The sequence below is a fragment of the Pristiophorus japonicus genome, chromosome 5 (genome assembly GCF_044704955.1).
Source record: "Pristiophorus japonicus isolate sPriJap1 chromosome 5, sPriJap1.hap1, whole genome shotgun sequence".
Classification (NCBI taxonomy): Eukaryota; Metazoa; Chordata; class Chondrichthyes; family Pristiophoridae; genus Pristiophorus; species Pristiophorus japonicus.
The window spans coordinates 57,986,123-57,998,761 of NC_091981.1; the positions used below are offsets into that span (position 1 = coordinate 57,986,123).

At 45.0% G+C, this 12,639-nt stretch overlaps 1 protein-coding gene across 1 annotated transcript in view; it reads left to right on the forward strand.

Moving 5' to 3' along the window:
- LOC139263808 (probable 2-ketogluconate reductase) overlaps positions 1-12,639 on the forward strand; it is a 44,104-nt gene that overhangs the window by 14,708 nt on the left and 16,757 nt on the right. Inside the window, exons 2-3 of the mRNA XM_070879861.1 lie at positions 4,748-5,126; positions 8,349-8,520. Coding sequence (XP_070735962.1) covers positions 4,751-5,126; positions 8,349-8,520 — 548 coding nt within the window. The 5' untranslated portion in view covers positions 4,748-4,750. The remainder of the gene's footprint in view (positions 1-4,747; positions 5,127-8,348; positions 8,521-12,639) is intronic.

Genomic DNA, 12,639 nt, shown 5'->3' on the forward strand with positions numbered 1-12,639 from the left:
GGAGCGGCCCATGGAGAGGCACAGGGAGCAAGGCCCAGATGAAGGCACAGACAAAGATAGGCAGCTGGACAGGGAGAAGCACAGCAAAATGCGGCCAGAGGAAGAAGGTGCCACAGGGCTGGCAACAGGAGACCTTACCCTCTCAGAGTATTCCGGCAGCAGTTCTCCTACATAAATTTCACTGAGGAACAGTGCGTGCGAAGGCTGTGTTTCAGCAAGGACGTGGTCACAGAGCTGTACCATCTGCTGCAACCAGACCTCGAGTCTTAGACCAGGGTGAGGACGGCTCTCTCAGTGGCAGTCAAGGTCACCATCGCACTCAATTTCTATGCTAATGGATCTTTTCAGGGAGCAACAGGAGACATCTCCAACATCTCCCATTTTGCCATCCATTGCTCTATCCACGAGGTCACAGATGCTCTGTACAGAAGGAGGAGGGACTACATCTCCTTCCCCATGAGCAGAGAGAAGCAACACAAGCATGTATGTGGCTTCGTCAGGATGGCGAGCTTTCCCATGGTGCAGGGCGATATTAACTGCACTTATGTCGCTTTGCGGGCATCGCATCACAATCCTGAGATCTTCCGTAACCGCAGAGGCTACCACTCACTGAATGTCCAGTTGGTGTGTGCCCACACACGCAGAATACTCAACGGCAGCAGCCATGATGCCTTCATTCTGTGCCAGACCGGTGTGCCAGCTCTGTTCCAGACGCCAAATGAAGCTCGCGGCTGGCTACTCAGAGACAAGGCTATCGCTATCCACCTGGCACATGACTCCCCTCCCCAATTCCACCACTCCTGCCCAGCACTCATACAATGAGAATCATGCCGCCACTAGGAACATAATTGAGCGGACCATCGGAGTGCTGAAGCAACACTTCCGCTGCCTTGATCACTCGGGAGGAGCCCTCCAGTACTCGCCTCGCCATCATGAGGGCACAGCCATTGCCACCAGGCATAGCCACACCACCTGAGGAGAAGGAGCAAGAGGAGGAAGGGCAGGAGAAGGGGGAAGAGGAGCAGGAGCAGCAACATGAGCGACGGAGGAGGCCGCGAGGCCCTCGCGCTGCTGCAAGGGAGGCACACGACCATCTCATGAGACTTTGGTTCCAGTAAATTCCATCCCCCTTCCCAGTTCCTCTGGATGTTCCCGTCACTACATCCATTTTCCCTTCCATTGCAAAGCCCCAAAACTGAAATGAGAGACAACAGCAATGATTAAACATTCCAATCAGAATTTATATCATAATTACAACAAAGGCTTAGATAATATATTAACTACTCACCCTTGTGCATTTCCTTATATCCCCTTTTTGTTCTAACTAATCTAGTGCACCTTCGCAGTGTGTCCCCTGTGGCTGCTGCATGGCTGGTGGAAAGCTGCTGTGTGTCAGGGCCAGAGACTGCAAATGTCCTTGCAGGATGCCCTCGACCAGCTCTGGGCCTGGAAAGCCCGCTGTAGACTACACCACCTCAGGCTGAGCGGTGACAGTCTGGGCTGGCTGGATGACGGCCAGTGATGAGTGCAATGACGGAGTGGCAGTGGTGGGCTCAGGAATGCTGTCATTCTGCTCCACTGACTCACTGCCACTCCCCCGGGGCAGCACCTCAGCATCCGCATCACTCTGCTGGAGAATAATTTGGTGGGCTGCTGCAACACCGTGAGATCCATGGTGGACTGTGGTGGACCCAGCAACGAGGCCAGCAGTCAGAGCACACGTGGCATCAAGCTGAGACTGAGTGAGAGCAGTCTGAGACTTGATGCCAGCAGTCATTGACTGCATGACAGCACCAACACGTTGCATGGCCTCAACCTGAGACTGCATGAGAACAGTCTAAGCTTCCATGCTACCTTCCATTGTCTGCATTACAGCACTGAGACATTGAGTGGCTTCCGACTGTGCTGCAATGGAAGCTGCCACGTTGCCCATGACTCGCGCCATGAAGTCTGGATCCGCACGGTCTCTCTGGGAGTCAACCATTGTCTACAGACTGGCAATGATGAGCTCCATGGTGTGCGCAGAGCTCTCTGCAATGCTGGAGGCGGACTCCTCCATGCTCCTTATCACTGCCGATAGACTCTCGGGCACCTTTGTTATTGCACCTATGATGCCAGAGTGCACCTCCCCATCGAAATCCTCCTCTGAATCCTGTGGAGCAGAACTCGTGCGCGAACTCGCCCTCCGAGGAGATGGCTCCAGAGGTTCCCTTTCCCCTTGGCCTTCCTGCAGCCCGCTAGGCCCTGGTGCATCACCCAGTGCAGACCTCTCTACTAAACTAACCTCTAAGGAACGCATAGTGCCAGTCTCTGAGCTGGTGAGTGCGGGTGAGAGAAGCAATGACACAGTGCTCGACTCCGACTCCTCTTCCTGCTCTTCTTCCTCTCCCTACAGAATCTGTTTGGCGGGGGGGTGGGGGCTCAGTTGCCGGCTGCACAACTTCTGCCTGGTTATCTGAAAGGATAAATGGCACAAGACTCGCATTAAGGTGAGGACAGAGGGACAGGAATGGAGCAAGGAATGTAGACACTGAGGAGCTGTAAAGTGATAAAGCATTCTGGTATGCAGGGGCGGGGGGGCGGGAGCAGGATGGTTTGATTTTAATAACTTCTGCCTATTGGTGAACTAGATCCAATTCTACAGAGTGTAATAGGCAATTTTACATTCTCTTATCACCTGATCCAAACCTGTTGCTGGAGATGGATGGAATAACTTTCCTGCTTGAATACTTAGGGTGCTTTCACATTCCAACTACAGTGTCAACAAGAGGCTTCCCACAAATGGTGCAGTTTTAGTGTAAATGCAGCCTGAATCTAGGTTGTTACAAAATGTTTAAAACTTACTTACAACCAATGTTTAAACAATGGTAATACATTACTGGCCATCTCATCTTTAGGAGTGGTATATCTTTTTGTATCTGTTACGCAATGGACTGATTCCTTACTGCATGTCACATCAAGCCTGATCTGTCTGATCTCTCCATTACATTTCTCCTAGTTTATCTCTTATTAATGTTCTCCCTGTATTACCCTTTAATCTGACCTCTGCCTGCCTTTCCTGTGGCTTTTTAAAATTCATTTTTGGGAAGTGGATGTCACTGGCAAGGCCAGCATTTATTGCCGATCCATAGATGCCCCTAGAAGTTGGTGGTGGGCCTTCTTGAACCGTTGCAGACCATGGTACAACTGAGTGGCTTACTCGACCACTTCAAAGTCAACCACATTGATGTGGGACTGGAGTCACTTATAGGCCAGAAGGGATAATGGCTGCAGGTCTCCTTCCCCAAAAGACATTAGTGAACAAGTTGGATTTTTTGACAATCCGATAGTTTCATGGTGATTTTTACCGACACTTATTTTTATTTCCAGATTTAAAAAAATTTAATTCAAATTGCCATTACATGATATAGAATTTTACACCACAGAAACAGGCAATTCAGCCCAACAGGTCTATGCTGGTGTTTATGCTGCACACGAGCCTTCTCCCAATTTACCTCATCTCACCCCATCAGCAAATCCTTCTATTCCTTTCTCCCTCGTGTACTTATCTCGCTTCCCCTTAAATGCATCTGTGATATTTGCCTCAACCACTCCATGTGGTAGCATGTTCCACATTCTGACCACTCTGAGTAAAGTAGTTTCTCCTGAATTTCTTATTACATTTATTAGTGTATATCTTATATTTATAGCTCTTAGTTTTGGCTCCCACACAAGTGGAAACATCTCCTCAATATTTACCCCATCAAACCCCTTCATAATTTTAAATTCCTCGAACAGGTCACCTCTCAGTCTTCTCTTTTTCCAAACTATTGTGGAATTTGAACTCACTTTCTTTAGATTGTTAGTCCAGGCCAGTGGATTACTTGTCTATTAATATAACCACTACACTACCAAAGTGTCCAATACACTTGTCTGAATATAGATGTCACCGAGGCCTACAGCATCTACACAATCCTGGTTCAATTTGTATAACTCTATATTCAGTTTTAGTTCTCATCTCTGCATCCTACAATCACCTCTTTATTCTAGTAGCAATCTGTATTACTCCCTATTTCAACTGTATCAACATCTCCCTCCTGGGTTTGTGCATCTTTATCTCCTTTCTTCCCTTACTTTGTATAGAGTTAAAAAGCAGAAAATAATAAGTACACCAAACATAAATAGAAATAAAGTAACCAAAATGCAAAATAAAAGGTAAAATAAAAGGGACAGTAAAAAAAGTTTTACTTTGCAGGTTTAGTTAGTTAAATGGCAGGTGCCAGCTGAGCAGTACATCATGGAAAAGATTTGTTTCATCACAAAGAATCTGCCCTTGGCTGATTTCCATCTCATGAGTCAAACCTCCAGCAGATTTGGTACACTCAAAATAAAGGATGAAACTGAGTACTGTGTACAATGAGCAAGTATCTTTAATAAGACTCCAGAGTGCAGGTACCTCGTAGGTGACCTGCTTATATACCGTGCTCCCAAGGGATGCTGGGATCCCTTGGGACTCCAACAGGTAGGCCCTCTGGTGGTAGTGTAATACAGTTACAAGGGGTTAAATACATAATAAGATTGGTCACAAAGCAGCAGATGATGGGTGGGTGAAGCCTGTTTAGCCCTCTGCCTGGTGGCGGTGCTTGATGCATGTGAAGTATGGGGAAAGGAGGAGAAGAAAATCTAGCAACATAACATACAAATAATTTACAGAATAACACTGTCTTTCTTCCCCTCTCCCCTCCCGCCCCCCCCCCCCCCTCCCCAGACAATGAGTGATTGTGTTCACGTTTTAGCCTCTGAACTTAATGAAACCTTGGGTATCCCAGAAAGGTATGCAGAAATCATCAAGAAACATTTCAACATCATCTACTTTGAAGAATTCCTGAAAAACAAAGAGCAGTTTGCTGATAAAATCCAGATCATTTTTATCTGGGAGCATTCTCCCAAAATAGATGAAAAGCTACTAAAATCTCTACCTCAGCTGAAGGCTATTGTAAACAGTGGAGTTGGTGTGGATCATCTTGACCTACCGTTGATCTCCAGTTTTGGCGTGAAAGTGGCCAACACTCCTCACGTGGTGGACAATGCTACTGCTGACATGGGCATGGCTTTACTATTGGCATCTGCCAGGAATATAGTGGAAGGTAAGATGAGGATTGAAAATGTAAACTTATTTGTGCAAAATGGACAATAGCTGGCTTTGGGAAACTATAACTGGTTTAATACCAAGGAGTAGGGCATCTTTTAATAAGTACAAAACATACAGGTTGGAATCATAGAATGTTACAACACAGAAACAGGCTATTTACCTAGCCTAATCCGATTCTCCTGCTCTTCCAAAGTCCTTATTAAAAATTAATTCGTTGTTTTAAAAAGAACTTATAGATACTACATCATCAATGTTATGTGACAGAGAATTCTACATTTTAACTATCCTCTGTGTAATTCAACCAGTCCTTTAATTCTTTTTGGGGTTATCTTAAGTTCCTCTTTTAACCGTATCCCCAACCAATGGAAATAACTAGCACTGTTTACCTTATCACAACCTTTTTTAATCTTTGAAGGCCTCTATCAAGTCTGGTTAAAAAAAAAACTTTGAAAGTCTCTCTTCATAATTGTACCCCTTCATCCTCTCAGAGTCAATGCTTTCAGCTTTTCATACAGGATTTGCTCTTAAATTGTGAAACTCAACACTGCATAGATTCTTTTATAATTCTTGTCCATGAGACCCACTTCCTGCTCCCTTGACCCTATTCCCACTAAACTGCTGACCACCTGTTGTGGGGAATCACCACTCAGAGTCAGATGTTGAGTCCAATCGAACCGACCTTTATTACAAGTTAGCAGGGGAGTGGTATGGCTGTCTGCCTCCACCGTATATCAAATACAGTTGGAGCATCATTCTTATAGAGATTATATTGTGCATTTCCTGTAGCATATATGGCACGTTCTGGTTGACTGTGCAAAAATAAGTTTGGAGTGTAAAAGCTAGGTGGTGTCGTTGGAGCTGGGGAGCCCATCATATCACTGTCACGGGTTGAGCAGCTGGTTCCTTACACCATCGTGAAGACCGCTGTCCCCCCTTATCTTGAGTTGTGACATCCTGTGCACAGGCATTCTGCTTCTGCCATGCTAGTACAATTAAATGTGGTTTAGCACTATATTGTTAAACTAGAATATGTTGAGTTTAACCAAATATATCGTTAGCTTACTTTTAGCTTTAGCCCTATATATTTTTAGCTTCCCCAACACCACCCAACTTCCTTTTTTGATTCCCATGTTAGCTGACATTGTTAACGGTTCTCTCTCCTCGGGTATTGTTCCCCTCTCCTTCAAATCTGCTGTCATCATCCCTCTCCTCAAAAAAACAACCCTTGACCCCACTTCACTTGCTAGCTATCTCCCTATCTCCAACCTCACTTTCCTTGAACGTGTTGTCGCCTCCCAAACCTGTGACCATCTTTCCCTGAATTCAATGCTTGAATCCCTTCAATCTGGTTTTCGCCCCTGCCACAGTACTGAAACAACTCTCATCAAAGTCACAAATGACATTCTTTGTGACTATGACAAAGGTAAATTATCCCTCCTCGTCCTTCTGGACCTGTCTACAGCCTTTGACACAGTTGACCACACCATCCTCCTCCAACACACCCAGCTCTACCTCTCCACCACTTCTCTCGATCCCTGCTTGGTATGTAAATTGTCAGATTGCTTGTCCGACATCCAGTACTGGATAAGCAGAAATTTTCTCCAATTAACTATTGGGAAGACCGAAGCCAATATCTTTGGCCCCAGCCACAATCTGCATTCCCTAACCGCTGACTCCATCCTTCTCCATAGCATCTATCTGAGGGTGAACAAGACTGTGTCATATTTGACCCTGAAATGAGTTTCCAGCCACATATCCGCGGCATAACTAAAACTGCCTTTTTCCACCTCCGTAACATTTCCCGCCTCTGCCCCTGCCTCAGCTCTTCTGATGCTGAAACCCTCATTCATGCCTTTGTTACCTCTAGACTTGACTACTCCAACTCACTCCTGGCTAGCTTCCCACATTCTACACTATGTAAACTTGAGGTCATCCAAAACTCAGCAGCCCGTGTCCTAACTCGCACCAAGTCATGATCATCCAATACCCCTGTGCTACAGTGCTACCCCGGTTAAACAACTCGATTTCAAAATTTTCATCCTTCTTTACAAATCACTCCATGGCCTTGCCCCTCCCTATCTCTGTAATCTTTTTCAGCCTCACAACCCAACAAAATGTCTGCGCTCCTCAAATTATGCCCCCTTGAACATCCCTCATTATAACTGCTCAACCATCGGTGGCCGTGTCTTCAGCTGTTTGGGCCTAAGCTCTGGAACTCCCTCCGTAAACCTCGCTGCCTCTCTCCTTTTCTCCTTTAAGACGCTCCTTAAAACTTACCTCTTTAACCAAGCTTCTGCCTTAATTTCTTCTTTTGTGGCTTGGTGTCAAATTTATCTGTTTTGTCTTGTTTCACTGCTGTGAAGCGCTTTGGGACATTTTACTACTCTAAGGGCGCTATATAAATAAAAGTTATTATTATTAATAATTTGCATAATTAAGTTATAAATCACAGTGATGACAGACAAATGTTACTTGTAAAAAAAAAAATGCACAAAGCATGAAAATGTTGGATTACTTATCGGATTAAAATTAGTAACTCCCAAACAGTGTTCAAAAATTATATCTGTATCTACTGTCCTCAAAGTTTGATTCAGTATCATTGGCTTGATTCATTTAAAGGGGCAATTTGGTCAGTGGTTGCACTTCTTACTGTATGGGAACATTTTATGTCACAAAACCAGTTTATTTATCTTGTGGATATGGTACTTTATCTGTGCAGTAGGCCTTTATATTATTTGGCATATAAAAGGAAAGTCTAATTCCTTTACACATAACCCTGGAAATTACTGTTGGTGTTTCATTTAACACCTCCACAAGGGTTACAGAACAGTAATATCCGTGTAGTGCACATGTTTTGCTTCGTTTTCACACAGTGCTAACTTACTGTTTGGAGGAGGTGCTATGGTGCTGAAGATATGTGTTACGTTTGTCAAGTTAATTGTTGCATGTATAATAGTTAACTAAACCCAAAGGGCATCATATTCACAGGCTCACAGATCAGGGGTGATACATTGCTGACCTTCATGTGAAATCAGTATTGCAGCAGGGGTTACAGAATGTTTGCCTTTTCATTTCTACACTAGGATGATTTTTGCATAACATTGACCAGTTTTCACCTTTTTCCAGCTTTTCAAAAAAAATGTTCATTGGTATTCAACTCGGTAAGTGCTCTACGGTAGTCTGAGGCATTCTTGATGGTTTGCTTTTTAAATTTTAGGTCAAAAGATTGCAACTTCTCCAGATACTAAAAGTTATCCTTTTAACTGGTATGGAGTAGAAGTGACTGGGGCCACTCTTGGAATCATTGGAATGGGGCGGATTGGATACAAAATTGCTCAAAGAGCCAAAGGATTTGATATGAAAATTCTATATCACAACAGGAACAGGAGGTAGGATTTGCAAGAGGTTCCATGAAAGGAGCTTTTGTAACTATGTATTGAGGTACACATAGACATATTGTGATAACAGAGTGTATTGAGGTACACATGGCATAATGGACAGGACAGAGTTGGACGAGGAGTTACAACCTTAAAAATCAAGGTCCCACCTGCAACTTGCCGCGTTCCCTACTGCCATAATAATTACGGTGCTGATTCAGGCCCTGGATTAGGCTCACGCTAATAGCAGTTGGGGGCCAATGTAAGATTCAAAAGTCATAGACTGCTGATGTTCCCAAGCCCCTCAAGGAACCCATGGGCCTCCATAGCCATGGCATCCCCCCAATCTTCAGGAAACTTTCAGCCCTGACATCCCACTGATCACAAAGAAGGAATCCCCAGCCATCCCGATGTTAAGGGACTGTCCAGACCACTGATTGCTGGAGACTGTTCACACAGGTTCCCAGCCACGGCCTCCTTCAGCCAAATTCCTGCTTCCATCCACCGGCCAGGTAATGAATCTGCCCGAGTGTTGGGTACGAGTCAGGGAAGTTATATTTAAATGAAACCCTGCCATTAAGATTGTCAGGGCCTCCGATCTGGCCGGTTGTGCCACCCACTACCTGGCTTGAGCACAATCTTCCTGCCCTCCCCCCACCGTAAAAATCGATACCTTTGTGATTTGTTTGCAATGTCATCACAGGAAGTGGACAACGCTGACAAGACCACATTGACTGTCCTTCCCTAATTCCCCCCGAGAGTAGCAATTGTTTGAGTGGCTTGCTAGGCCACTTCTGAAGGCATTGTGTCACATGTAAACCACACTTGGCAAGAACGGCAGTTTCCCTTCCCTGAAGGACATTTGTTGGCCTTTTGAGTTTCTACAACAATCCAGCATGGTTATTGTTTCTGGTGCTAGAGCCCAGTCTTTACTTGCTTACAGTTGATTTCAGTGATTGATGGCTGGTGCCAGCACCATTAAAAGAAAGCAAGTGCCCCCTTTTGAAGGGGCACAAACAATAAACTAAATTAAACCAAATTTAAATGAAATTTAACAAATCAAATCAGAATTTTGTTTCCGGGGCACTCCAGTCCTTCCGGTGCCCACTGGTCGCGGAAAGTCTTAAGCGTACTGGCGGACACCGTGTGCTCCCTCTCTATGGACACTCAGGTGCGAACATATCCGCAGAAGAGAGGCAGGCAGTCAGGCCGAATGAGCCCCTTGACCGTCCATAGCCTGGAACTGTTAACTGTTAATAGCCACCAGGAGCAGTCCAACAAGGAGGTCCTCCGATCTGCCCACTCTCCCCTGCACCGGGTGCCCAAGGATCAGGAGCGTGGGACTGAAGTGCAACCAAATTGAGGAGCAGCCGCTTCAAAAATTTGAAGAGGGGCTGCAACCTCTCGCACTCTGTGTATACATGGAATACGGACTCCTCCAGGCCACAGAAATTGCAGACAGCCTGGGAGTCCGTGAACCAACTTTAAAATTTGTGGCGCGGGACTGCTCTGTTCCATACCTCCCACGCCAAGTCCCTAATAGAAAAGGTGAGGACTCCCATGTAGAGAGCCCTCCAGTGCGGACCCCCCGCGTCCTCCAGATGGCAAGATGGTCCGGATGGCAGATGAGGAAGACAAAGTGGAGAGTGTGCAAGAGCAACCCGTACAGGAAAACCCTCCATACAGAGTGGAAAGACATACAAGGGATCACCGAGAGAGGGCTCAAGCTGTGAGACACCAGCTTCCGAGGGAGGTTTTGGGCCTGGCGCTGATGAGAAATTCCATCCGAGCAGGGCTCAGCTTGGATGGGATCGCTCCACACGTTTGAGCCTCCTCAACACACCAAGTGGAGTCAGGGCCGAGTGCCTCCTTTCGCATCTCGATGGCTTTGGGCGCGAACCAGATGCCATACCAGAACATGCGCTATGCCAACTCCAGTGGCGACATCCAGCTTGCTCCTCTACCATCCGGTATGTCCCTGACTCTGGTCATCTTGCCAGCCAGGGCCCTCCCCTCCACCGGCCACCTGAAACCACGATTTTGGAGGTATGGATTCCTGAGCATCGGCTCCCGGAGGATAGCTGCCACTCCTGACAGAGGATAACACCGGCTGGAGGTAACCATGTTCAAGATCAGTTCCTGGTAAAAGACAGGCAGCTCCTGCAATGAGGCATGCTACACCCCAGTTTTATAAACAGGAGCTGCGTGTCGTAATTGAGCTGGCGGAAGAAATATGTCGCCAGTCCACACCATCTGGGATGTTCCTCAACGTACAGGTGTCTCTGCAGGGTCTGAAGACGGAAAGTCACAGCCTGGGTACGCACACACACCAGTGCCTGACCACCCTCTCTAAGCGAGAGATTTAGAACTGCAGCAGAGACCCAATGCTTCCTTTTGTCCCAGAGAAGTCAATAAACTTCTGTATTTTGGCGACAAACTAAGGAGGAGGGAAATTGACCAACTTGCATCACAGCATAGTGACCACTAGTTGATTTGTGACCAGCACTCAACCCCTGTAGGACAGCACTTTGAGCAATCCTCTTCAGCGCCCTAGGCGAGCGGATATACAGCACAGAAGCAGGCCGTTCGGCTGAACCAGTCCATACTCCAATCGAGCCTCCTCTCGTCCTTCCTCATCTAACTCTATCAGCATAACCCTCTATTCACTTCTCCATCATATGCTTATCTCACCGCCCTTTAAATGCATCTATAATATTCGCTTCAGCCACTCCCTGTGATAGTGAGTTCCACATTCTCACCAATCCCTGGGTAAAGAAGTTTCTTCTGAATTCCCTATTTGATTTCTTGATGATTATCTTATATCGATGGCCTCTAGTTTTGTTCTTCCCCACAAGTGGAAACTCTCTGTATCTACTCTATCAAAACCTTTCATGATTTTAAAGACCTATTAGGTCAAGAGAAAAGAGACCCAGTCTATTCATCCTTTCCTGATAGGTATACCCTCACATTACTGGTATGATTCTTCTAAACCTTCTCTGCAACTTCCAGTGCCTCGATATCCTTTTTATAATATGGTGACTAGAATTGTACAGAGTACTCCAAGTGTGGTCTAACCAAGGTTTGATACAAGTTTAGCATAACTTCACTACTTTTCAATTCTATCCTTCTAGAAATAAAACCTCATTGGTTTGCTTTTTTTAACCTGCGTCAAGACTTTGTGATTTGTGTAATTGTACTCCGAGATCCCTTTGCTCCTCTACCCCATATATATTCTTATTTTGCAAGTAATATGTCACCTACTTATTTTTCTTACCAAATACCTCACATTTATCGTGTTGAATTTCATTTGCCAAATATATGCCTATTCTGCAAGTTTATTCATGTCTTCTTGTAAGTTGTTGCAGTTCTTATCAGTATTGACTAACCCTGCCTTACAATTTGGTTTTATCTGGAAATTTAGAAATTGTGTTTTTGATTCCAAAGTCTAAATCGTTAATATAAATAGTGAACAACAGTGGTCCCAGTACTGATCCTTGTGGAACACGTACCCCTGCTCTCTGCTTTCTGCCTTGAAGCCAGCTAGCTATCCATTCTGTTACTTGTCCCCTGACTCTACATTTCCTGACCTTATTCATTAGTCTATTATGTGGTACCTTATTGAAGGCCTTTTGAAAATCTAAATAAATTGCATCTACTGCATTAGTCTTGTCTACTCTCTCTGATACCTCTTCAAAAAATTCAGTTAGGTTGGTCAAACAAGACTTTCCCTTTTGAAATCTATGTTGACTGTTATTATATTTTTTGTTTCTAGATGTTCTTCCATTTTCTTCTTTTAGTAGGGATTCCATTATTTTTTCTATCACCGATGTTAAGCTGACTGGTCTATAGTTCCCTGGACATGTTCTATCTCCCTTCTTAAACATAGGTATTACACTAGCTATCCGCCAGTCCTGTGGCACAACACCGTTTTCTAACAAATTACTAAATATGTGTAGTAATGCCTCTGTTATCTCTTCCCTAGATTCTTTTAAAATGGGCAGATATAATCCGTCCGGACTAGGGGTTTTATCTTCTTTTGAGTTTTATTAGTTTATCTAATATATCGCCTCATTTTATTTCAAATGTACTTATCTTATTACTAATCTCATCATCTGATGTCATCTCCACCTG